The sequence below is a fragment of the Ascaphus truei genome, chromosome 4, assembly GCF_040206685.1.
Source record: "Ascaphus truei isolate aAscTru1 chromosome 4, aAscTru1.hap1, whole genome shotgun sequence".
NCBI lineage: Eukaryota > Metazoa > Chordata > Amphibia > Anura > Ascaphidae > Ascaphus > Ascaphus truei.
In genome coordinates this window covers 287,848,502-287,875,633 of record NC_134486.1, presented here as the reverse complement: position 1 = coordinate 287,875,633, position 27,132 = coordinate 287,848,502, and the positions used below count along the sequence as shown (strand labels likewise).

The 27,132-nt window shown below is 42.3% G+C and overlaps 2 protein-coding genes across 2 annotated transcripts in view; one reads left to right on the top strand and one right to left on the bottom strand.

The window, feature by feature from the left end:
- The first annotated feature begins 8,097 nt into the window (after positions 1-8,097).
- CD164 (CD164 molecule) lies at positions 8,098-25,610 on the top strand. Its single transcript, XM_075597593.1, has 7 exons — positions 8,098-8,401; positions 15,861-15,944; positions 18,304-18,372; positions 19,257-19,292; positions 20,180-20,227; positions 22,305-22,373; positions 23,511-25,610. The coding sequence occupies exons 1-7, from the start codon at positions 8,305-8,307 to the stop codon at positions 23,666-23,668; spliced, it is 561 nt and encodes a 186-aa protein (XP_075453708.1). The 5' UTR covers positions 8,098-8,304; the 3' UTR covers positions 23,669-25,610.
- LOC142493484 (coiled-coil domain-containing protein 162-like) overlaps positions 23,569-27,132 on the bottom strand; it is a 69,512-nt gene continuing 65,948 nt past the window's right edge. The window contains exon 16 of the mRNA XM_075597592.1: positions 23,569-26,940. Within this exon, the coding sequence (XP_075453707.1) occupies positions 26,827-26,940 (114 nt within the window). The 3' untranslated portion in view covers positions 23,569-26,826. The remainder of the gene's footprint in view (positions 26,941-27,132) is intronic.

The following is a 27,132-nucleotide window of genomic DNA, read 5'->3' as shown; positions in this document are numbered from 1 at the left end:
TGCTATGTCTCGAGTTACTTTTTGTGTGATCCCTGCTTTATAGTAATTATAATTACTTTACACTCACTCTTCTCATAGATCCAGTACTTAAAGACTCCCTCTGGAGAATATTTGTAATGGTAAGTCTAGGTGACTAGTGATGTACAATATGGGCTAATTAAATTAATTACACTAAGTAACCATCTTACACATCCAGTGACCATATAACAAGTTTAAGATGTATGTATATCTTTATTTATATAGCACCCACAGTGTACTCAGCGCTTTACAAAGGAGACGAAAAACAGTTCAGGGAATACAATGCAATAAATGCAACAAAGTCCGACAAAAGGAAAGGAAATCCCTGTCCAAAGAGCTTACAATCTATGTGGCATATTGGGAGATTTATAGAGAGAACAGGTGAGGGAATACGTGTAGTAGGTGGTAGTGTTTGGAAACAATGGTTGGTAGGAGCCATGAGTCCAGGCTATTGGGATGCTTCATTTAAGAGGTGAGGTCTAAGGTTTGTCTTGAAGGTGGGGAGAGAAGGTGCTTGGCTGTGTGAGGGAGTTCCACAGATAAGGTGCAGTGAGGGAAAAGGGTTTAAGGTGAGAGCAGTAGAGGTGGAAAGGAGACCGTTATGGGTAGAGCGCAAGAGACGAGCAGGAACATAATGAGATCAAAGCTGAAAGAAGGAGCAGATCAGTGGAGAGCCTTGAAGGTATGGAGGAGAACTTTGTAGGTGATCCAAAATTTGATGGGAAGCCAGGAGAGGGATTTAAGGAGGAGATGAGCAGAGACGGTTGTGGGAGAAAGTGAAATTATTCTAGCAGCACAATGTTGGTTAGATTTCAAAGGAGAGTTGTGAGGCAGAGACTTGGAGTTACACATCACATTGGAAACAGAGTCTCGGGGAAGGGGAGTGGGAAAGGGAAACAAGGTGAAAACACACTACAAAAACAAGGGGGGAAAAACACTACAATGAGGAGGGTCCCAAATACATTGGTAGTTAACATCTCATAACATCATAAGGGAAAACCATTACAAATGACCAGGTAGAAGTATTTAAAAAAGGTAGAAGTACTAATAAAGGTTTATCTTTTGTACCTACGAATCCTCTTAATGAGCTGGCCTAAGACGCACACTTAGCGCGCTTTTTTTAGGAACCTTCGCATTAAAGGGTTTTTTATCACACATCCTACACTACCTCAGCCAGTAGGGAATGAGATAGAATCTGACTCACCATTTCATCTTCTTACAGACGAAAGTAAGAACAAGGGCAAATTCACCCCTCCTTCCAATAACCACGTGATAGAGGCATTTGTCTCTAGGGTCCTGTTGCAGGGTACATGCAACCACACGCGGGTTTTCTTGATAAGGCTTATTTATTGAGCCTTAAAAATTACAGCACACAAAAACAAAACAGCTTCTTGTCAGCATACAAAAACAAAATAGCTTCTCTTCAGCATAGAAAAACAAGACAGCTTCTTTTCAGCATGCAGGACACAGACAGTTCATCAAACATGTACTTTGAAAACAGACCTTGTAGCAGTAATCTTACTTCAGCATTTCACTCCTGTCTCCTGACCAGCTAGCCTGTATGTGTGTACAGCCTGGGGGTTTTAAAACACCTTGATGAGGCAGCTGGGCTCAGACTAATTAACTCAGCTGAAAGTTAACCACCTCACTGCTGCATTGCAGACCTACACATAGGTCTGCCAGGCATATGGATGGTGACGTTTATTTACCCTGTCACAGGTCCTATATGACATTAACTCCCTTTAAAAAAGTGGACGCAAGTCCAAAGCATCTAATTTTACTAAATACCAGAGGGCCATCATTAAAGAACTAGAATCTGACCCAGATATCGTTATTAAACCAGCAGACAAAGGTGGTGCCATAGTCCTAATGGATCGGCTAGACTATAGGAGGGAGATCTTAAATCAATTACAGGACAAGAACAATTATAGGATAGTTGAACATAACCCCATATTTGAGATTATCAGGAACATCTCTGATGTTGTCAACCTGGCTTTCGAGGGGGGTGTGATAAGTAAAAAAACAAAAAGACTTTTTGATTAAGAAAATTCCTATTACACCGGTCTTTTACACATTGCCAAAGATTCACAAGAGTCTACTTTCACCACCTGGGAGACCCATAGTAGCTGGGACAGAATCTGTATTTCAGCCCTGTGCCATATTTTTGGACAAATTGCTAAGACCTTTTGTAGAGAGTTTCAAATCATTCATACAGGATACATCTCACTTTCTAAATAAAATTGCTGTAGTTCCACCATTAATAGATAACACCTTACTGGTCACTCTAGACGTCAACAGCCTTTATACTTCTATTCCACACTCAGGTGGTATTAAAGCAGTCAATGAAACATTGGATGTTGGAGGTCTATATACTCCTAGGAGAGGAGCAGTGACTCAGCAAAGGACGGTTTGCTTTCTTGATTTGCACTTATTGCCTTACCTTGGACTCCTGTTGCTGTTTCTCCATTAGCTTTGAGTGTTCAAGTATACTCAGGGGATCTTTTTGGGATCTGTATTCCTTTACAGCTGGACCTCTATTGCTGTATTGTTGCATATGTATCACTAATAGCCTTGCCTGATCATATATACAGCTGATCTTTATTGAAGGACATTTAAGTTTACACAGGGGATCTTCATTGGTTCTGTATTGCTGAATTGCTCAGAGGCGCATTGAGTTTAGGGGAGTGTGGATTTAGGGAACTACCTAGGTCCCTTTGGATCAGAGGGAACGGGCTTGATAAAGAGGTTAGTACCTCGGAACGGTCGTTGCCCCCCTTACATACCCTCCTCCTTGTAGTATTTTCCCCCCCTTGTTTTTGTAGTGTGTTTTCACCGTTTCCCTCCCCTTCCCCAAGACTTTGTTTCCAATGTGATGTGTAACTCCAAGTAAATTTTTCTTGTGTTTACATTAAACTTATTGCATATTTTGGACATACTCTTGTAGTAGAGCTTTTTTCCTTTTAGACAGTGAGTGCTGGGACACCTTTGTATTTTTTTCTGTAGAAATGCGAGACCAGCCAGGTACACTATATGCAGCTCAGACCCGTGAGGCCCTCTGGCGGTGTCATCCCTACAAGCGCAGGAGAACCGCAAGGAGGAATTCCCGCCCTAGTGCCAGGTACCCCACGCAGCCTCCCTACTAACTTGCTCCTCGAGGGAGAATCCGGAGGAAATTATTGCTGCTGCCGCCGAGTCGACCGCGAACATCCCCGAGGTCTCTGCCGAGACCACCTCTGTGCTCGAGTCGGATGTCGGATGTCTGATTCCGGTGAGCAACCCCATTTCAGCGATGGAAATCTTGGATATCGGCCCGCGGTGGGTGCAAGTTCGAGTGATGTTATCTCAAGACCTGCGGAGCGCTGGCAGAAGAGCAGGACCCACGCTCACGTTGCTGAACACCTTCAGGCAACGGAGAGGAGCTTCGCAACTGTGGGGCTTGCGGAAGAGCTCCGCAAAGTAGTGCCGGCCGGCACCACCCCATATGACCACAAAGCGACACCGATGACAGCTCCACCACCGGAAGAAGAGGAAGGCCGCAAAGCTGTCAGGGCGGAAGGGCTTACCAGCTGCAGCTGCTTCTCCGGTGAGTGACTGGCCCGCTGTTGACCCCTTCTTCCTTCATTGCAGATAGAGGAAGGAAGCGAAGGACTCTCTCGACGCTGCAACCATGGCTGAAGAAAGATTTCTAAAGGCTTGAGGCCGTGGTCAACTAAGCCCAGCTGAGACTGTGGACATTTCTTTCGTTACTCCTGGGGAGACTCCCAAAAGTTTTCTCTTCAGAGCCGTTGGAGTAGCCGCTTTACCCAACTAGCTCCAATCTGCCCCGATAGCCCATACCGACCCCAGTCCTAGCAATAAACGCCTGACCCCTAGGTCTTGTCCCCGGTGAGTCCTGTGGCCCCATGCAGTAATGAAAAATGTAATAACATGCCTGTTGTGTCTGTGGGAAAGGCCTTGCCTTGGTGGGATCAAGACACAAAGGTGATGTGTCTCAGTTAGAGCCAGCATGGAAGGGGCTAGAGAAGGATAGTATGTCAGGGTCAGTGATCACTACATCTCCAGTTAAGGAAGAGGGTCCATTGACACAAGCATGGGAAGGGTCGTTATTTTTGGTGTTGCCTGGCACCGCAACAGAGAAGGGAGAAGGGAGAAGTTATTGGTCATCACTTGAGTCTAGGCTCAAAGTTCACCTTTCCTGTCTTGCCTTCAAATACTTTCTGGGCAAGCTACCCATCTATCTGAACAAGCTCCTCACCCCTACCACATGCAGCATCTGAGATCTGACTCCAAAACACTGTTCATGGTCCCAAGGCTCAACAAAGTATCCGGCTGCTCCTCCTTCTCTTACCGTGCACCCTAAAACTGGAACAACCTACCGGAGACTCTCACATCCACCACAAGTTTAAGTTCTTTCAAAACTAAGGCTGTCTCACATTTTAATCTGGTCTGTAACTGTTACATATGCCTATAAAATATATTATTTTTAACTGTGCATGCAATGTCTTGTATATAATGTATACCCTTTTCACTTATGTAACTGTATTTGTAACCATGTATTATTTATCATCGTAACTCTATACCCAGGACATACTTGAAAATGAGAGGTAACTCTCAATGTATTACTTCCTGGTAAAACATTTTATAAATAAATAATATTTATTTTATTAAAAGTTCAGCAGGGCTGAGAGTTTTGATAATGAGGTTCCGCAAGATGGGTTATGAATATCCATACCTTCCTCAAAAAAATCTAATGAGGAGTGCAGAAGAACACCAGGTAGAATGAGTGAAGGAAGCTATACTAGCACACCTAGCCAACAATACCAGAGGATCTAAATCCTGCGATCTAGACAGGGCACAATATCTACTGAAGATGTGGGTAGTGGGCTGCAACATCCACCTAGACAGAGTAGAATATATCTCTGAGTCTGGGAGAAAGCAGTGCTATTCTGTAAGCGTACTTGATAGTCAGGGCATTATGGTAAAAAAGCCCCATCCAGCCAACTACTACTGAGGTAGCCCAAGTACCACTCATATAGTTCCAAGGTTTCAGCTGGGAATGGATATTTGTTATGGTACTATTGTATTGATGTACTGAAATGTATACACATGTTAATGCATAGTGTTAAGGTTAATTACCAGGTTGCTGGTACAGTATGCTGAAGTTGCGCATACTGTATTCCCAAGCGGGAACGTTGGAATTTCACCATGGGGAGAATGTAGCAGAGCCTCCAGCCACTACTACTTTTCATGGGCCCTAACAGTATAAGTCCTGCTAGGGTCAGGCACTGGAGGTGTTAATTCCTCACTGAAGGCCTAGTGTGCTATTGTAGTCTTGGATACAGTAGTGTATCCAAGGGCGGGTCTAGCAACAACCAGAGAGTCAGCCTGGGGAAGGTACAGGCTGGGTCACATGTGCAGATGTGACACCTGTCAGTATCAGTGATGGGGTGAAGATCATCGGGAAGCGCAAAATCATGTAAAACAGAAGAAAATTCCCTGATGGTGCAGTATTGTGATTGATATGAAAATAAATATCAAGGTGCAGTGTGCTAAATACTCACAAGTGTAGAGTGAGCAATGTTCCCATAAAGGTTTCTTTTGAATGGCAGCCCGTTGGACCGTCAGACAGGTAAGTGGAATGGTAAGTGCTGGAGACCTTAAATGAATAACATAAACACGGACATAGTGCAGACTGTACAAAATCTCTTTAAAAGTAAGTGTATGTGCAATGCACTCACATGGTATAAAAAGGTTATAAGCGTTTAGATCACACAGGTTGGATCTCAGCAATGTTTAAGCTGCTCTCTCAGTCCCCCCTCTGCCTCGGCGGGCGTGCGTGTCACCGGTGCGTCTCACCCAAACCGGAAACCGGAAGTGACGTCATCTGCTCTGGGGGACTCCGATCCTGTGGGAGTTTTCTCTCGTCAGCCTCACTCTACGCGTTTCTCCGTATTGCGGTTTCTTCAGGAGTGTATAGCTGACAGGTTCTAAGAGGCTAATATACGCTACGCTCGAATCCCATTGGTTTACAATTAGATATGGTAATCGTGATGCGTAATTAAAAAAGAGACTTAATATGTGGACAGACAATAGTTATAAGACTCATATCAGACATATATGAGTCTTCCAAAAACTGATTTTAATAAAATAATCTTTAAAACAAAGTCACATACATAGAATAAAATAGTTAAAATAAATTAACCATTTCAACATGATATATGTTTAACCCCTAAATAAACTAGGCTAATCACATATCTTAGGAGACACAATAATGCAGTTTATCTAGTGGAGAAAAAGAGAGGTATGTTAGAATCATTCACAAAAAAGGTTTTATGTCGAACTCAAGATTTAAACCTTGGGGGGAGACGGTTTTAAGCTCGAACATCCAGAATGATTCCCTCTTAATTAAATTCAAGTCTCTATTGCCCCCCCTCCAATGGGGCAAGACCTGTTCAATGGCTTTGAATGAGAAGCTAGCAGGATTAGAACTGTGTCAATAAAAAGTGATTTGAAACACTATGGGTTGTGAGTTTGTGTTTAATATTACCCAGATGTTCTAATATACGCGTTCTAAGCGGGCGTATGGTCTTGCCAATGTATTGTATAAATTAACCCTGGAATATTAAATTGCTCCCATCCACACATCAGTGTTAATAGCAATATAATAATTGCAACTGGTGTTTTTTATCCAGCTTGTACCCTGACCTTTCTTCCCTGGTCCATAGTAACCGTTATTACCACGGTATATGCAGATTGGAACCGTTCCTACCACGGTATACCAAATGAATATAGCTTGTGTTGTAGCGTGGTCGTGGGAGGGGGGAGTTGGTTTAGAAACTTCATTCCCCCTAGTAGGCTCACTTCGGTCCCCCATAGTAGGCTCACTATGGCTTATTCAAGGCTCCCTCCCCCCGAGCAGCATTGCTGTTGCCTACGGGACATTTTTAAAATCCCTATATTTTATATTTGATACTATTAAAAGTTTTTTTAACATTGCTACATATTACTACATATTCAACTATCTACAACAGGGGTGCGCAAACTTTTTTTGCTGTGCCCCCTTCCTTTTCTCCTCCGTTGTTATGCCCCCCCCCTTACCTCACGTGGCGTTACGTGACCCGCTGCGTCATTTGACGTCACATTACCATGGCAACAGTTATGTCACATGACCCCACTGGGTCATTTGACGCCTCGTTGCCATGGTCACGCGTCCTGAAGCTGGCTGAATCTCGGTAAGTAGAGGTTGCAGAGGCCTCGCGCGGTCCCCTGGCATTTAGTTTAAATGCCTGGTGGGAGAGCGCAGAACCTCTGCAACCGCCCGCACCCCCCCCAAAAAAAACTCACGCCTCAGTTTGCGCACCGCTGATCTACTACCCATTCATCCATCTAAATGATTTTTCTACATATGAGTGATATACAATGCTTGTAAGTAGGGATTCTTTTCTGGATCACTGGTCCCTCAGGACCTTGTTATTCAGTTATTTTGTATGGAGAGGTGTAATCACACTGAGAAATATGCAGGATGGTGACAGGACAAGAGGTCTGTCCATGTGCAAGTGCTGTGATGAGAGATATATATTACTGGCGTATGTGTATTTGTCAGTGTGATGACACCTCTCTCATCACAGCACTTGGGCATATACAGGCCCCTTTTATCCTGTCACCATCCTGCACACAGCAGCCTCGCCTCGCGCCAGTGACTCAGCACACAACCTGCCCAATTACTGTCACACACAACCGGGTCCAACAGTGCGCGCGAGCAAAGCGCCTTCTGCTGCCACGTGCATCGTGACGTCACAAGGGACGGCCCAATAAGCGAAGAAGCGGCGGAACGATCCATGATTGGGAGAAGGGGCGCACGTGTGTGTATTTATTCATTTATCAATTTCAACTACGGGGACCAAACTAATAAATATAAACAAATAAAAAAGGGGGAAATGTTAATTTCACTGCGCTTGTTTGCTTCAGTAGTTTAGATTTAGTGGCCGCATTCCCCCCAGTGTTCCAACCCCCCTTCCTACGCACAGTTACTGTGGTCTGACAGACACCACGCCCACCCTGCGGTCATGTGACGAGCTCGCAGCAGATCAGGAAGAGTTCAGTGTGCGCGAGCAGGCGGTGCAGTGCGGGTGACGTCTCTGTCCTGCTGCGAACAACTTTGAACACACCAAGTAACCGACACCGCTGATCTCCCGCGAGGAGGAGGTTTGAGCGTTGCCCGCGAGGGGAAAGAAGCGAAGACAGCGGAGCGGGCGCTCTCTCTCAGCCGTTCCGCACACCGTCACCATGAAGGCTCCGCTGCTGCGGACGGGGAGTCGGGGCCTCCAGCTGCTCGTCCCGGGCTTGTTGCTTCTGCTGGGGATGTCCGCGACCGTGGCTGCCGGTAAGTGAGCGGCGTCCGGTGAGCGGCTCTCATTATATAACACCTGCGCAGCTATACTAGGTCTGATTTTGATGCCGACTGGCGGTGAGCCTGTCACAAAGAGCGGAGCAAGGGGTTAATCAGCCGGTACCGGAGTGGGATACTCAGCACTGAGGGACTGAATGAGTGTGTACACGTCATAGCTGGGACAGGACGTCATAGTCACGTTGGACTCTCCTGAGTGTTGCTCGGACATGTGGGGTTAGCAGGGCTGCTATGCTATTACTGATCTCAGGAGATGCATGTTTAAAGGGACACGTCCAACGCAGTGGGTTAAAAAATAATCAATCAGTGTAAATTGTATCCTTAGAAACACTCACTGGCGCAATCGCACATAGTCTGCCAAAGAAAAACAACTCTTTGTAAATCAAACCGTCCGAATGGCTTCCTTAAACTATGGCGGTATTTTTTTGTTTCTTTGGAAATTATTTATGAATTGCATTTATTCCGGGCCACTACCAATGCTGCCAATCGTGTGCTTTATCCTTGGCCCGCCCTCTCGCTTTCAGAGAGGCAATAACACAGGCGAAAGGGAGAAGCCAGAGGAAATTGTCCGACACCTTGAAGTGTTCATTTATTTAAAGTTGTCATGTAAACATGGTGAGGTTTCCTGCCCCCTCCCTCCTTTTTTTTTTTTTTTTGTCTGTGCAGAGTTCAACAAAGGTTTGCACAATCAGCCCTCTTCTATTGCTCTCCCCTTATATATATATTTTTTGGGGAGCGGTCTCTGAGGAGTTCAGAATAGAAAAATAACTTTAACGCCTGGTGTAACCTCACAATACTGACATTAGTAAGCTTTGGTCCTTGCGGGCATTTCCCCTTTGTCTCCCATTACTAGAAATGTAGCTTTTTTTTTTTGTTCTCTCATTTTTTTCTCGGCTGAGCTCATAATTGGGGGGGGGGGGTTTAAAATCTGATGCGGATTGTCTAGTTACAGTTCGCTGGGATTTCCGTGGATTAGTTTCAAAGGCAGAACCGGTGGGGTGGGGGCTGCTTGGTTGCCCCTCCACCCCTATTACTGAAAAGCCACCTGACTGACAGATTTTGTATCTGTCAAATTATATGGATGGGGGGGGGGGGGGAGGAGGAGAGAGGAAGACTATATAAATAGTGGGGCATTTATGTGTAATCCAACGTCGAATGCAATATAAACACATTAAATCCAACGTGGATTCTTGATCTGAGCCCCACGGACATATTTTAAAAAATTCATGTGGGCTGAAATACAACTTTGGATGTCAGTGTGCGGATCAAATTTGGTCAAAAAAAGCCCAGGAAAATCAACGGATTGAATTCATACAGGTTCTCCCAGCTCTACTCATAACTAGCAGGTAACGAGCAGCATGTTTTTGTATATTCTTCTGCTGGATTTGCTCCAAAGTATTGCAGGTATGCTTCAAAAATGTTTGGACAGCGTTCAAAGCGGTGTCCTGGCATTTGCGCGCGGGGGGGGGGGTGCATTGAGCGCGCTTGAAAGTGTAATTTTTGTTTACCTAAGCGTGTGTGCACGAGCACCGCTGGGACTTATATAGATACATTTATGTAAGTATCTGCTGAAAGTGCCGCTCGGCGCCAGCGGAGACTCTGCCTTAGGCCTCGGCCATGTTTACCGCTTGCTGGCGAAAGCGCGTTCCCGCTCACCACTGATCCCCTACAGCCACAATTAGAGCGGCTTTAGTACGGAAGCGCAGGTCTTAGGGGAATTTAAAATTCCCCCGCTTGCCGGCGCGACAGGCCGGTCACGTGAGCGGTTCGCCCAATGAGGGCGAACCAGCTCCGTGACGTCAGTGGCCCGCCCCCGGCCAGCGACTCGCCCGCCCGCTGACAGCGCGTGCGGTAAGCAACCGCAAGGCCAGGGAAAACACCTGCTTTCCCTGAGCCTCAGCGCGCCTTAGCGAGCAAGCAGGGAGCCTGGCCGAGGCCTTAGATTTATAACCAGGCACATTTCTATGGCTGCCATTTTTCCAAAGTCCGTGCTATAATTATTGTTTTTTGTAAATTTGTGTGTTTCAATTTATGTATATATTTTAGTAATCATAGTATTCATAATGGCATGTTCTTGTATGGCGCTGCTAGTTTTACGTAGCGCTTTCCAGAGACATTTTGCAGGCACAGGTCGCTGCCCCGTGGAGCTTACAATCTGTTTTTGGTGCCTGAGGCACAGGGAGATAGTGACTTGCCCAAGGTCACAAGGAGCCAACACTGGGAATTGAACCAGGTTCCCTGCTCTAAACTCAGTGCCAGTCAGTGTTTTTACTCACTGAGCAAGTCCTTAATTCACATACAATAAAATACTCATTTTTAAAAAAAAATTGTTCCTATGGGTATCGAGTGCATTGGATAAGTACCTTTTGTACTACCCCTATTCTTGTTGCTAGTTTATTTGCTTGGATCTATTTTGCTTGTTGCACGTGCTTTTTAGTCCTAGCTTGATGCGCGTTTATTTGTTTTGTATGTTATCTGTGATGTTCAATAAACTTAGGCTTGGTAAGGAGTAATGTCCTATACTTACCATCTGTGTTCCACCTGCTCTGGTGTTTGCTTCTCCTATCATGCATAGACATATGCATATGTTCGTGTTTGCTATGGTGCACTGCCACAGATTTGCTATGTAGTTACAGAAAGTACTTCATTTTCAAAGCAGGCTTACAAATTTATATTGCCACTTGTAATGGATCACATGGTTTCTTTCATTTAACTTTGATTTTACTTTTTATTAGAACAAGTCAGTCATATATATTTTTAAATAAAATAACGGGAGTACCCATTACAGCCCCACTTCCAAACCATAACTAGGCTAATGTTTGTTGAATTGTAGAAAATCCCTATATCCTGAAGGCACCATCGTAGTTGATCTTCACAGTAAGGGCTGGGACCCGCGGCGCGGGCGGCCGCGTGAGCGTTCCCCACCAGCAGGGGAATCCTTCTGAGCAGATCCCAGTCTCCCCTCGCTGCACGGCTCACTACGCGCTGTGACGCGTCAGCCACCAGGGGATGCAAGAAAATTGTGATCCCAAGTGGTGACGCGTCACGTGGTGCTCTGATGAGCCTATCAGCGGCAGGCACGTGTGTGTGTGTGTGTGTGTGTCAGCCCGGGAGGCCGAGCTGAGGGAGGGAGTAGCGGGTCCCTCCGCTCAAACCACGCCCCACGCTCCCTACAGACATTTCGCGGTCTGTGCCTGTCAGTGCGCCGCCTGTCTGCAGTGCGGGTGCGCTGACTGAGGGAGCGGGGCCTTAGCCTTAGTGTTCCTTTTACTGGCTGTAAAACAAGTGGGTGCTGTAGACATTTTGCCATTAACGGTATGAGTACGATAAGGCCGGCACTGCAATTGGACCTTTATCAAGATAAGGGTCCAAATGAAGCCTTTTTGTTATTTACACTGGTGGGCCAGCCTTAACAATTCATACCGTTATGCTCAATTTGTTTTTTTTCTTCTGTTTGAAGACCCCCTTGGCAGCGACTGTTTTTAGATGGGTTTTCTCAACTGGGTTCTGTGGTACCCTGGGAGGATCAAAAGGGTATGGCAGGATTTCCCTTTTTGTCCCAGAGCAGGGAGAAAACTAGGCCTTTTCCTCTATCCTGATTGGCTGCATTATCCAGTATGTGCCTGAGGGGGGGGGGGCAAGCACACAAGGTGGAAACGACAGACAGTAATGAGATGTGGATTGCTGTCCCTGTCCTGGTTTTCGGTCACTCGGTGTCTGTCACTACATTGCATGTACTTCCAGGATGAATCTTTTTTTATTTATTTTTTTAAGGGAACTGCACTTTTTTTTTTTTTTAACCTTTTTGCTGCTGGAAATCTGGAGGGACTTGACTGTCACCTGACCTGGTATCTGTAGGCATGTTATTACTTCAGCAGCGATCACTTGATCGCACCCACTCTGACTGCAGATGGAAGTGGAGGGCTCCTTCTGTTTCCATGGGTTTAACCACTCATCAGCCCCTAGAAAAGGAACACTCCCCCACAATGTACTGGTACATGTAATACACCCACCAGCATAGGAGGGCCCGTGACATACTGTAGCACGGATGTCTATAAGGCAGTGTGGAGGTTCTTGTACCTTTCATTGGTGTTGGCACCAACCTCTACTGGACCCTCTTGGCAGCCAGAGTTCAAATGGAGACTTGGTGTAAACATATGGCGCTGTATACATTTATTGGTTTATAAATGGTAAACAGTAGTACTGAGCCACCTCCTTATGCTTCAGGATTAAAGATCTATCTTGGTTTTATGATTATTTCAAGTATTGCTTATAATGTTAAGCTCAAGAGGTATTAAAAAAAAAAAAGCGGGGTATCTAACTGTACCGCATTGATTTCCACACCTTGCTTCCCAATATATTTACCTTCATGCTGGGTACTAGTAGCTCTTGCAAGTTTAAATGTGCTGGTCACATAGGCCAATAGGAATCCGCATGGGATGACGTCACGGCTTCCTATTGGCCTGCAGGACGCAGTACATTTAAGCCGCCATTACGAGAACCCAAACTAGCCCAGGCAGAGCTGCTACCGGCACCACTTTCCGAGGTAAGTATATCAACGCAGGGGGTCCCAAGAGCTGAAATGAGGCTCGGCGCTGGTGAACCCCTGATTCAAACATTTTACAATAAAAAAGAGAAAAATAAATGCTGCATGAACTGTAGCTTTAAGTGAAGCTTGTTTAAAATGTGTCAATCTTAAAAGTATGTATGTACGATTACTGTAAGGAGCTTTACGGAAAAACAGTATTGACGAACATGAGTTAGTCTTTCATTTTTTTTCTTTGAGTCTGAAGGAGAAGTTTGTAACACTGCGAAAAAATGGGAGTATTAGTGTAGTGGGATTTTTTTTTAAATATTAGTGCACTTCAAGAGACAGCATAAAATGGTGGTAAATAGTACTACTTTGTGTTAGCCCTCTGGTGCTCAGAAGTCCTACACCCAGTAACTGTTCAGTCTACTCCTTTGGATAAGTGACAAACCATATATACTGTACATTCTCCGTTTATTAATCAGCCACTTAGGAGAAATACCGGCATGTGAAATGTTTGTCTTTCTCCGGAGTTCCTGCCAGTGTTTAGTGTGGTCTAGTGGTGACAGCAGTCTTGGAATGGGTGGGAACGTGGTTGAAACCACTGAAATGAAGCATACCAGTGCATGCTAGATCAATTCAGGACAGTGAATGTGATTTGCTAGCATTCAAACATAATACCATATTAAATATCTTACTTGGTCCTAGAAGTGGGGGTATCAAATTAAGTGCCTGAAAACTCCTTCAATAAAGGAATAACTGTTACTTTGATCAGACTAGCCTCTCCTTCCACAATTAGAAGCTTCTATTCATTTGTAGCAGGATGAAGGCAGATAATTGTTGTACAGTCCACTTATGTTTTAAGTGTGCTGAGTTGGCTGATTACTTATGAATGCCTGTTTTTTTTTTTTTTTTTTTTTTTTTTTTTTGTTTCATTTGTAAAATGTAGTTGCAAATTATCATTTTTTTATCTTTTTTTTTTTTTTTTTGTATGAAGCTCAATTCCACATCAGTATAAAAAGTGATTTGCAAAGTGTTCAGCACACCTTAAAAATTGTGGTGTGTATATACATGACTAAGTGGGACCTGGGATTATTCACCCTAACTTTACTACCAAACATAAATGAAGAGCTTTATATGCAGAATAATAGTTTTAACACCATCTATTACACACTGACAAGAATAGAAAGGTTAAGACGTTTATTTTTAGCCCTGCATCGTCATGCAACCCACCTGTGCTGCAATCTTTCCACTGATCATAAAACACCCGCTACGAATGTTTAACCTGCATATAACTGCTCGGGAAAGCTGAGTGACAGCAGTTAATGGATCAGAAGCAGTACTTGCATGGCAAGCCCTGTGAGCATTGAAAAGCTTAACACCCATACCATGTATGGCAAATCCTGGATTTAAATGTGTTTTTGCTGAGCCCGTTTAGAGCAGCAATCGCCCCACGCCTGGCTTAGCTGATCTATGGGCACTTGGTTCTCTGCAAAAAGCAATTGCATTATTTTCCAAAACTACAAAAAATGGAAACCATTCCTGCTGGGATGTCCTGGTGATGGCTCAGCTCTCTATTGGGATGCCAGAGGGAACCCTAAACCAGTGGCTATTTTGTATTCGCCAGACAAAAATGCTTTGCTGCTCGCGAACTGAAGGGTCCCTGATGTCTGGTAACCAGGGTTGGACTCCAGGGGAATCCACAGTTTTAAGTGACAAATACAAATTGTGAGCAGGTGGTACTGGTTTTGCTGTGTAGACATGCATGCTGCTGCATTTCATTCCTGGTTTATGCTGTCATAGTAGTCCACATCGCTAGAGAAATAGGTCAGCTAGCATAGCAATTAGAACACATTTTCCTTGAAGCGTGGCGCACACCTGACAACTTTTTACATATAATGTGAAGTATGTGGCACTCTGAGTATCTCATGAGATACTCAAACTATTCAGACGTCACGTCAACAGACCTACGAGTTGAGATAATTGGCAAACTAACTTAGGTGTGTGGTTCAGTGTACATGTTGCTTCATAATAACATTTATACATGTTGCTTCAGTAATTTCATTTACTTTTGTCTTGCTGTAAATTAATTGGAGTTATTGCATGTTGGTCGCAGTCTCCCCATTTCCAAAAATATTGCAAAGTACTTTTGTTAATCTTTGGATGTATGCAAACCTTTCCCATATTGTCAAGTGCTTTAGAGTTATAGTAGATTTGTGAATAATTACAAGTGCTAGGCAACACAATATATTCTTTATGGGACGCCCTTGAAGCCTCAAATATATAAATATAATAGATTAAATAGAAGTTGGGCTGAGATTATACTCGCATGTGGCACTGTGTGAACTGTGCATTCAGTGTTTCAGGAGAGGTGGGGGGCGTGGCCATGTCATGTAAGCTGATCAATCTCATTGGCTGAACAGCACACTTGACGCGGCCGTCGCTTGAAGACAATGTTTTGTCTCAAACACGCTCGCTCAGTCGTGCGCAAGGTGCGCCCTCATAGGGATTGGCCAGGTTATCTTTGTATCGCGCAAAGTATAATCGCGGCCTTAGTTTGTTGCACTCAATATAGAAAATTATTACGTCTAAGACCTTTTTTTTTTCTCGCTCTGTGGTAATATTACTGCATGACATGGTCTCAAGTCTATATCCGCCAGACTCTCGTTACATTACAGATCCTTTCAGCCATACCAAGGTAATCTTGTTCACTTACACACATGTAAGGGTGGGTTTTAATTTGTATTATACTTTCTGCTTGTACATAATTTGGCTGACGGTTTATTTTAAGGAATGTAAAACTAGCGGAGATTAAAAATGGCTATTGTAAATGGTGGCCCAAGGCTACACATGCATTTTGAAGCAGGTTATTGTGTTTTGTAATGACTGGACTTTGTTTTCTTTCAGGTGGTTGTGAAGACATAACATTCTGCGACGCTTGCATAAATAAAACAGGCAACCTAAACTGTTCCTGGCTGGTGTGTACGAATGGTAAGTTATGGTTGGCATTTTATGCCATTTATTAAATACATCTAAGCAGAGAAATAATGGCAATAGCTCATTTCTTAAGATCCATCACAATTAACATTGTCTACTAGTAAAATAAAACGACTCTAGTTTCCACAAACCATGCCATTTGCTGCTGAAATGTCTGACTACTTCCTCAGGGCAGCGATGACCACCTTTTTCTATGCCTCTGTGTACCTGTGGCGCTACATAGACTGGATCCTGCACTCACTGGACATACAGGGTCATTTACTACTTGAGCTCTGTGGTCTGAACTGTAATCCTCACTTGCAGCACCTGTGATGTTGCACTCATTAAGTCCCTGCGGCATTGCAATGCAATCCTGTCAGTGACCACAGATGTGTTCAGCCTGGTTTTTGTTTAAATATTTTTAATTTAGCTGAGCCAATACTTTTCTAATGTTGCTGTCTTGGGAAATTATTTTTTTTACCCTAGGTGCTGTCTCAATAGTGATATTTATCCATGGTTTGTCTCCTTTTCCAAGCACACACTTGTTACTGACACTGACAGGCCAAATGAATCAAATATTTGTCTGACCTGCACGCTTCCCTCACTTTCTTTGCTATTCCACAGACGTTTAGAAAGTTTTAATTTTGCCAGACAACATGCCTGTATATAATAATCTATCCGCCAAAGATGCAGTTCTGGTTGCTTTTATCAGAGCAGCCCCATTGAAGTCCATGATAATTTGTCAGAAAATTGCCCAAACAGCCACTTTCATGAATATTAGCCTTCTCTAATGAGAGAGGGGGTATAGAGGACTGAGGAGGTGTGAATACCTTAACTTTGGGATATCCGTGACTGCACCAATACTCTGGTTTAACCATTGACTTCTTTTTATTAGCTAGGAAAAAGATGAACATGTCGCATGCTAGTGGCTGCCAGACTTCTGTGTTTCCTGGCTACTATAGGTGGCTTCAGAGTTAATTGAAATGAGTGTTCACGGCGCAAACTGAATATGTGATAGTAATTACACGGTAACTAAGGATACCAGCCCTGATAAGTGGTGTTGCACACTCTTTCATTGAAACAGGGCATCATGAATCAAACCGCCATCACTGATACATGTGGGAAGAAACACATACAGAAATGCTGGTGCAATAACGTTTCGGCACAGCTTTGAGGGGAAATTCACAGGTTTTCACACTGCAATGATGCTACTCATACTGCCACGTGAATCCCGGTTGCATGATCTGGCTTCCTCTTCTATTCAGACACTGGGCCATGTTTGTAAGCAGTGCCAGTACCATAAGACACCACCTGGCACATTCACTTGAATGGAGGGTGTATGATGGAACAGCCTCGCTTGGCAAACATGAGTCAGGATGGTCAAGCAACCAGGAAGAAAGGGACTTTTAATGTGCTCATTTACATGCGCACACCCAAACATTTGTTGTGGTTTTTATGATGTGACCTGTCCAAAGTAAAGTTTTTAGGAAGCAAAAAGTATATTCAAGTATGAGCAATAGAACAGTTGTGCTTCCAAAGATGACACACAATGAAGTAGATCACAAGATGACACACAATGAAGTAGATCACATCAGCAGGAGTGCATTGGCAGTGTTTAGGGCATCAAACTTCACAAATGGTCTGCTGATGGGAGTAAAAAATTATGTATATGTAATCTGACAGGGGAAAAAATAAAGAATTTAAAGGAGCAATCCAAGCGGGCAAATTATATATATATTTTTTTAACATAAATACTTCCCTCCCAAGGGGGTGCTGGTATATCTCTGCTTTTCAAAGCTCCAGGGTCACGTGGGCCAATAGGAAGCTGCAGCGGATGACATCGCTGCTTCCTATTGACCTGCAGGGTGCGGGAAAAGCAGCCATTACATGAACCCCTGGGGTTCAGTTCCGGAGACCTTTCAATTCTCTGTTAAAATATATAAAATAAAAAAACTTGCCTACTTGAAATTGCTTCTCTAAATGCGTGTGGGGTTTTTTTTTTCCCCTCGAAGAAATCCCTCTTTAAAGTAGTGACTTGCATTAAGGTGTGTTTTTGTTTGCTTTTGTGTTTGTTTTGGGGGGTGGTGGGCACGTATCTTTCTCCAACCTCAACACTTGGGACCTTTTTTAATAAGATCTGAAACGCTCTATCTGCGGTATTGGACTTTTATCAAATGAGAACATTTTTAGCTGAGAAGCCACTTCTCCATGTTGTAGAAGAGACCCTCTTCATTCAAATGAATGGGACTTAAATCTTCTCTAGCACAGGGGATAGGTCCTAGTGCATTTGTTGGTATTGTTTATTATGTTGCTGAAACCGTTATGGCTTTCTGTTCATGCACTTAACTTATCAATACTCCTTTTTTTTCTCCAGAGTCTGCCCACTGTGCGAATGAAACTTCCCCCCGTCAAGAGAACTGCACTGCACTTATGTTGTGTGATGGTAAATCATGTTCTGTTGCTTTTTCGATAGTTATATTTGCTGAAGGTGATCACAAAAGTTTGCTAGAGACTGTGGGGAATGTTGATCTTCTAAATGGAATAGTTTCACAATGTGTGAATTGTGATATTACTGCAATTGGTTGTGTAGATTTTATTAAATATTTCTGTAGTATTTTTGGGTTGCACACAATGTATGCTGATTAGATCACATTACTATACATGGTATAGACTACATCTGGTTATGGGTATGTAGTGCATGTGTTTTTTAAATGTTTTTCGGTGTCATGGGTCCTTTACTATATTATTAGACTTTGCATTAATGGTTTCTCTGGCATTACTGGGGTTCATAATGTATGTTGCAGCATATTTCAAATCTAGAGACCACAATGTCCTACATTAGGGTCGAAACTTCCTCAGTGCATGTGTTTAACCCCTTAAGACCTAAAGGAGTCAACGCATTTACGTTATTGCTCACAAGGTGCAATTGGGATGCTGCAACGGTTCACATTCCTAACCTGGCCCATTAGCCCCCCAAAAAAGAACTTTCATGTAGCATAGAGCAAGACCTAGTATATCATCTTCCAACTGATTCTTCAGCTTGAACAGAAACCCATCAAGCTGGAACTTCCCAGTAATCCCTTCTCTAGAACCCCCACTGAGAACATCCCTTTTTAGAGAACATCTTGGGGCATACTCTAATTCTGCATGACTAAAGAAATCTATGCACACGCAAAAATCAAACACTGCAGTATGATTAATTATAAGGGGATAATGGTGGGGCTCTGACTACTAATCATGGAGGCTGCTTAACCTGATCACACCCAGATTGCAATGTTTTGCAGGTGTTTGCTGTTTGTAAAGCTATGTATATTTTTGTGTTTTTAGTTCCAGCTACAACAAACAGTTCGATCAGTCCTACAGGTAACAAATCATTTTTTTTAAAATTTATTTCTGTAACGTAGATGAGATTAGTGTAAAGTTAAAAAAACTTTTTATACAAAAATGTAAAGCACTTTCGCAGTTCAGCTGTAGCATTCTTCATCTCATTTAAGTTAATCACAAAAGTATCAATCATAGGGACATGTTTTAATCTGGGCGATTAATGCCTTGCAAAAATGACGCACGTGTTCAGAATGCTTGTAATCATTCATTTGAAACCTGGTCCCAAAGGCAATCAAAAAGTGTATTGATTTTACAAAAATACATTTGCTTTACTGTTTAAATGATATCTGTGAGCATACTGCCGCGGAACATGAAGTATTTGAGTGGTACTGCATCTTGGAGGATGTGAGGGTCGCTGTGTTCAGGAGCCGGTTGATGTATGACTTTAGTCTTTGACAAACTGATAAGCCATAATTGTGTTGCAGTAGTAAACCTGTTGGCTACATTTTTCTTAGCGGTCTCAGGCAGGGCTACTAGGAGCAGTTGTCGGCATACAATTCTTCCATAAGAGCTTCCATTGCTCTGCTATAGGTTCTGTCTGTTGCGGTTGAACAAAAGAATAGCGCTCGGTGCTCAAGGTAGTCACACGCATGTACGTGATAATATGCAGCAACTGAACCTCATGGTTTGCCGTGCTGGCTTCTCAGCCTTCCACACAGTGTTCAGTCTGTTGCACAATAATGGCGTTGCACTCGAGCTGCTCGCTTCTCACCGGCACAAACTTTGACAACTTCCTAGTAAAATCTTCAATGCGTTTTTTTCATTAAAAGCACATGATATCCGACAGTAAAAAAAAAAGTCTGGCACCTTTTTGTTCTGTACACAGATTCCTCAGAGCTGAAAAGTGTATTTTTCTTGTGTTTTAGGTACAACGCCAATAACCACTCCAGCAATTTCTACTGTAACTTCTACAGGTAACAATCATTTTTTTTTTCTGTAAAGTATGTATGTCTTTATATAGCGCCATTAATGTACATAGCGCTTCACAGTAGTAATACACACTACAATCATATGAATAACACTATGAATAACACATAGGGGCATATGCAGTAAGCGTTCATAAACCACTTATCAAACACTTATCGCCCAAAATGCCTACTGCTATTCAGTAAGCGGGTGATAAGACTGAATCGCCCCCAAAAAATTGCTCATAAAAAAAATCAAAGGCAGTGGTGAAAAGCTACTTATCGCCGCTTTTCGGCATGTTCATAAACTCGTGTAATTCTAGTAGCGGTGATTAGGCTATGAACGCCTATCGCCGCTCTAAAATGGGGATTTTATCACAAAATCTTCACGCCATCAAAAGTTGGCGTGACTGTGTTGGAAACCTGCATAGAAGCGGCGAGATGGGACTTAAAAAAATAAATGCATTTTTCCTGCATAGAATTGATGGTGGGAATCTCTGGAGCTGATATCCATTATTATCACCAGAGACCCCTGACATTAATCCTATGCAATAAAAATGCATTTTTATTAAACTTCATTACCATGGTGGATAGCCTCAGGGACCCCCTGCTTCCTGAGATACAGGCCCCATTATGTGGTGTCAGTATCGCCTATGCATTTAAATGTCCGCGTCACGTGACTGTGGGAATAAAATGCATAGGAGATACCGGCACCCCATAACGGGGCCTGTATCTTGGGAAGTAGGGTTACCCCGAGGCTGAAACAAATGTGGTTACAAATGTGGTTCAGCAGCAGATACAACACGCAGGGTAAGGCCTTTTCAGCGAGTCATTCATCAGATCACCGGCTAATTGCCCGTTTTGTGAATTTTGCTATGACAGGTAATTGAGGCTTTCTGAATACTGTGATTGCGACGCTCATAAAAACGGTGATTTAAATGACCCGGCCATTATTTTTATGAACCTTTAGTGCATAGGCCCCATAATGGGAAGATGTGCTTCAGACATAAAAGTAACGTTTAGGAAAAGGAGTTCCTGCTCTGAGCGTACAGTCTAATTGGTAGGTAGGAAGAACATAGACAGTAGGATGGCGTTCTGGTAAGTGCGTCTGCAGGGGGCCAAGCTTTATCAGGTGAATCGTATTGGCCACGGAGCTACTCATATGCTTCATTAAGCAGGTGTTTTAAGGTGGGTCTTAAAGCTGAATGGAGAGGGTGCTAGTCGAGTATTAAGGGGAAGGACATTCCAGAGGTGTGGGGCAGTCAGGATCTTGTGTAACCAACCTCTTAAACAAAGATGTAAATAGCTACTGTAGTATCCTCCATGCTCATTATTTCAAGGTGCATCACTTTTAGGACAAAATTGATCACAGGTGCATGCTTACAGGGTTTTATTTTGTAACCCAGACATCAACCAGATTAAGACACCTGCATATTAAACACCTTTTTCTGAATTTGTTATGGTAACTTCAAATTTGATCCTTATGGTAAAACATTTCTTAAATTCCAAGTCTAAATATTCAAATGTTGGTTTTAAATGTGTACCAGAGCAGCGATGTGCCACTTGGGGGGGGGGGGGGTTGGGGCGCGAGACTGACTGCGGGAGGCGCGGGTATTACAAAGGCCCCGTGTGCTTCCCGAAGGCACTTAAATTAAGTGCTGGGGAGCAGCGAAGGCCTCTGTAAACCTTGCTTACCTCGGCTCTGGCGGCTTCTTGGACGCGACGTCATTTGACAACATGACGCCGGAGCCGAGGTAAGTGTGGGGGGGGGGGGGGGGGTGCAGAGGTGCAAGGGGTGAAGGGTAAAAAAAGTACTAGAGCAAATAGCATTAATTTGTTGACACTGTGTGAGGGCTAAGTGGGACTCTCCCTGTAATTTTTACTGTTGAAGAAAAAAAAAACTCTCTAAAGGTCACTTAGTATAAACGTCCAACCCAGATTTCTGTCAGTGTCTGTCTCCTTGATGTAGGTGCAATGATGATGCACATTGTTTCAAAGTCTTGTTCTCTGGGTTACAAACTGCTCAAATGTAATTTTTGGTGCTCTTCCTAATTCCTGTTTGTGCTTTTATTTTTTGCTTCCACAGACCATACAACAGCGCACACCAACACCACAACCACTCCTGCTTCACCCACCACTAAAAATTCTACATCTAGTAAGTCATTCTTGCATTTGGTTTAACGACACAGAAAATTCCTGTAACAAAGTTTTACACAAATCCTGGAGTACTACCTATATCCCACTAGTATCTTTTTAAATTGTAAACCAAGGACAAAAAGTAGTATATATAAAATGTTTTACCAGGAAGTAATAGTGAGAGTAACCTCTCGTTTTCAGGTATGTCCTGGGTTCAAATGATTTGGCTGTTGTAATGCTCTGCAAACATACCCATTAGTGCATGATGTTGGTTGTGCAGAGTATTCTGTTGAGCAATGGCATACTCCAGAATTCAGACACTTACAATTTTCTGTTGTAATCAACTTACAGTGTAATTCCTTACTCCTTTCTTACAAATTGGCAGGAGAGGGGGGGGGGGGGTGGCTGCTTGGCTTGCCGCTTTAAAGCCAAATGCTTTGTAAATGCAGTGCTTGTATTGCATGCATCACAAAGCAGGGTAACTGATGGCAATTATTTTGCTGATGTGGTGCTTGACAATTCCCAACTAGAAATGGGGCAGTACAATAAGGTAGTAGGTCATATCCATGATCAATGGATGAGTACATTTCTAAACATAAGGCATGATCTAAGTATAAACACCAGCATATAGAGGGGAAATAATGTCGGCTACTTTGTCTTAATATGCCCAAGCAACAACATTGCAGGTCTTATTGACCTATAAATGTCTGTGCAGCGCTGAATACAAGCGACCTGTATATCTGAAAAATCAGTGCCATAGTAAAATAAGATTTGTCTTGGGCTCAATTGATTAACTGCATAAATGGACCGCCACTTTTTAGCCCTTTCCTTTTGTTACTGTTTTTAGCATAAGTATAGCCCACTAGTTCTTTTATTTAAAGCTGCTCGAGGTAAACTCTGCATGTACTGCTTAAAGAACACAAAGATTATCTCATGGAAGATGATTGTAAACACAAGCTGTAACTTTGGGACACTTTTTTTTTGTATATTAACTTCCAACCAATTTCTAACGATGTAAAATATTTGAAGGAAAAGTGTTTACTTTAATATAAAATATTGACTATTCCAAACTGACTGCTTGAAAATAAGGGTCACATAGCAACGTAAGTAATATATATACAGTACATGTGTTTAAAAAAAGTATTTTTCTTTACAGCCACTACATCTGTGGCTCCCACAGCTCCTTCGCAGAAAGCCACTTTTGATGCTGCCAGTTTCATTGGTGGCATAGTGCTCGTACTTGGTCTACAGGCTGTCATCTTTTTCCTCTACAAGTTCTGCAAGTCCAAGGACAGTAATTACCATACCCTTTAGGATCAGCCACTTCTGTACTGACTGCTCACCAACATCGCTTAAACCAAAAATGTTACCCCTGGGATTTCTCATGGAAAGGCTTTTTTTCTTTATTTTTCTGAAGAATGAATCTAGCAAATGTTGTGCCATCATACTAAAGGAGGAAGCTGGTACAACATTATCTTGGCGTCTATTGCATGTAACCCAGCAGCCTCCTAAATTAAGTTGAAATGACAGATTTGTAATAGACACCGAAGAAACGCTACCATGAGCTTATCTCTCAGGATATGTAATTTAAACAGAAGTTGCATTACCAGATGGAGATGGGCCCTACTGAACATGGTTTATCCGTAACTGACACATCCAGATGATGGGTAGGTGTGGTGTGTAGTCTTTAATTATTACATGACACTATAGATGTGGCTGAAGTACGTTTTTCTTTCCTCCTACAATTCCATGAAAATACTTTAATAAAAAAAAAATAAAAAAAATTCTTTAAAACTAAAATGGTTCCAGTGTGGGAATCATTCTGGTTTACGAGGCAAATTGTTGTAATACATGAAGTTACTGGCCTCTACTAAAGTGCACCTTATTTCTTAGGGAATTGTGCCTTAAAGACCAATTGAAAGTATAATCAAATGGTACATGATTTATTTGCCAAATGTGTTTATTTTGTAATACTGACTGAAATCCTAAAGTCGCATGCATCTGATGCATAATGTTTAATCCCTGTGTTGTATAGATCTGGAGCCCTTTGCTTTACTTAATTGAGGGATGCAAAGTGCTCCAGCATTGAAGGAGTAAGATTGTAAGTGCAAACTGTCTAGTAATCAAAATAGATGGCGCAACTTGCAGCTCTAACCATTTTCCTTTCAAAAAGTTGTACTGGATTTATTTTAGATAGCTGATACATTTCTGAAGGAACGATCATTGAAGGAGAAGTTGGAAACTGGAGGGGGAAGGGGGGGGGGAAGGGGGCTGTCCTTGCCATGTCACTGTTACTCTTATGTTACAACATGCAGGAACAACCTGACATGTAATGGAGAGCAATATCCAGTGTCTGATTTGTATAACGAGCTATCACAGGCTCCCCCCGCGGTGGGATTTTAAATTTAAGCTGTATATTGGTAAAAAGCAGAGGATTTTAAGTACATAAAGGTTTTTTGTTTTTATAACCAGCTACCTTAGTGTGCCTATGCCCCACATTTTAAGAAGTATTCCTCCCTTAGTTGGATTATATTACAAGTTTAACAAAATGGTTCACACGTTATTTGTATTTCCTGTATTAGACGGTTGTACAGCAATAAAGAGGATAACTGCTACTGTAAATTGCAATGGCAGTGAAGAGACTAGTTTTGTTTTTGTTTTTTAAGGCTCTTCAAGTATCGATACCAGGAGGTATCGGCTTTGTAACAACTTTAAAACCAGGTTTAATTTTTGTTTTACAAATTGTTCAGATTTCAGTTATGCATCCGGTAACCAAATATTTAGAGCACATTGTATGCTTTTGAAGTGAATGAGAACCTGCTTCTGGTTAAATCCACGTGCTCGATAAATTGAATATGCTGATCGTAAGAATTTTGTGCTTTAAAACATAGGGTGTCACCAGTCTGAAGGTACATGGATTACTAGCATAGTGAAATGGTGTGCTGCTTAGTGACATGTAACCTTTTTAAGCTGACTGCTGCAGAGCTAGGTGAAGTCCCTCTTCCATCAGGGCAATAGAACACAACTCAACTAACATGTTTCTCTGTGTGAAGATTTTGTGCAGATAAACTGTGCTTATTCTCAGTCTTAAAGGTAATTTGCTTATGCTTGTCAGGAAGCACTTGCAGTGAGCTTATTCTTTTTACTCAGTAGTTGATTGCCAGATTGTTTTTGACACTGTTACTGTGTTATGCACTGTTCAGAAGCTACCCAAATTGAAACTTTGTATTCTATTAAACATAAGTCCTACAATCAAGGAGTTTATTTTTTATTTTTTTTATTATCTATAAATACATGTGTACTGATCCTGTTTGACACGGAGGGCTTTATTTAATAAGTGGTGCTGGGCCATAAGGTTTTAGAAGAAGAATTTGGTAAATATGGCATGGAGTGTTGGACATGTTAAAAATGTTATACGGTTTATGCTGGCATTCTTAGACAGCTGAATACACGTAACTAACACCAGATGTGATGAAACCCCTCCGTGTTGAAGAAATATGCAATCAATTGCAGGGACACTTCACACGGGTTAAGTGTTCAATTGTAACAAGTTTAAATAGAGCCTTTTATGCCAAACTGATGTGAGAGGTTTAGTGCGGCCTTCTTGTGAGACTGCCGTTACGAGTTTTGCTTTGCCTTATGAAGTCGTCATATTTAATGTTTTTAAACAGCCATGCTTATCTGCTCTGTGGCTCAAAATGCTTATAGTAATTTATAAGCGTATCATCTCATAAAATGGTAAACTGAAACTGCAAATAAAGTTGATTTGTTTAGATGCACATTCTCAAACTGTTCAATTTGTTTTAAAACTCTGCCCCTACACACTGATATTATCTGCATTACTATTCTAGTAAATCCTTCTTTTTTTTTGTCAGGTACTAGACAAAAAAAACAAAACCTGGAATCGTGTTATAATGCTCTAAAGTTAGACTTTTGGGCCTATATTTGTCTAGTAGTTGAGCGCATCTGAAATGTAACACTTGTTAGAGTAGGTGTTTGGTAACTATTATTGCAACACTGATCTATTGGGGCTGGAATATGTCTGGTTTTTTTTTTCTCTCAACTATTTGGCATATTTATGCATGTCCTTAAAAAAAAATTTTTAATAAAATTTAACAATTTACTGACTTGTGGAAACCACTTAGTGTGAAGATGAAAAATATATGTACAAATTGCACTCACAATAGCATTTTGCTATAGGCAAAGCAGAAAACGATATGTTGCCTTTACTCCATAGTAGTACTGTTGTAATTTAGTATTGCAGACCCAACATGCATGGAGAAAATAAAGTGTAAGAGTAGTGAGTAGGGCATCACATTAGGCATTTTTAAATGTTTAAGGATCATTGTACAAGTGATTTTTAAAGTGTGTTTGGGCTACAGGGTTATTAATCTCACCAGGATGGAATTTTCATCACTCCCATTTTGCCCTTAATTGATGTACAGTACAGCTCTGCATGGGGAACTGTGTGTTCATTTTGTGTTCAGCCTTAACTCCTGCAGCTGTGAGAGGATTGTGTGTGATGTGTGTTCTGTCAGATCTGGTACCAAAGCACCTGCCACTCTATTTCTGCATCTGCTAGGTACCTGTAAAGAGAAATACAGTTATGGTTTTAGGTACACAATATTACAACAGATTTTCACTTATGTTAATGTAATCTACAATACTTTTTAATTTTACAAGTAACATATTCCATATAACAAGTTATTTCCTAGAGTTGTATGATTTTCTCAACTCATTTCAGCAAACTGGCCATGCTTTCCACAAAACTACTAATG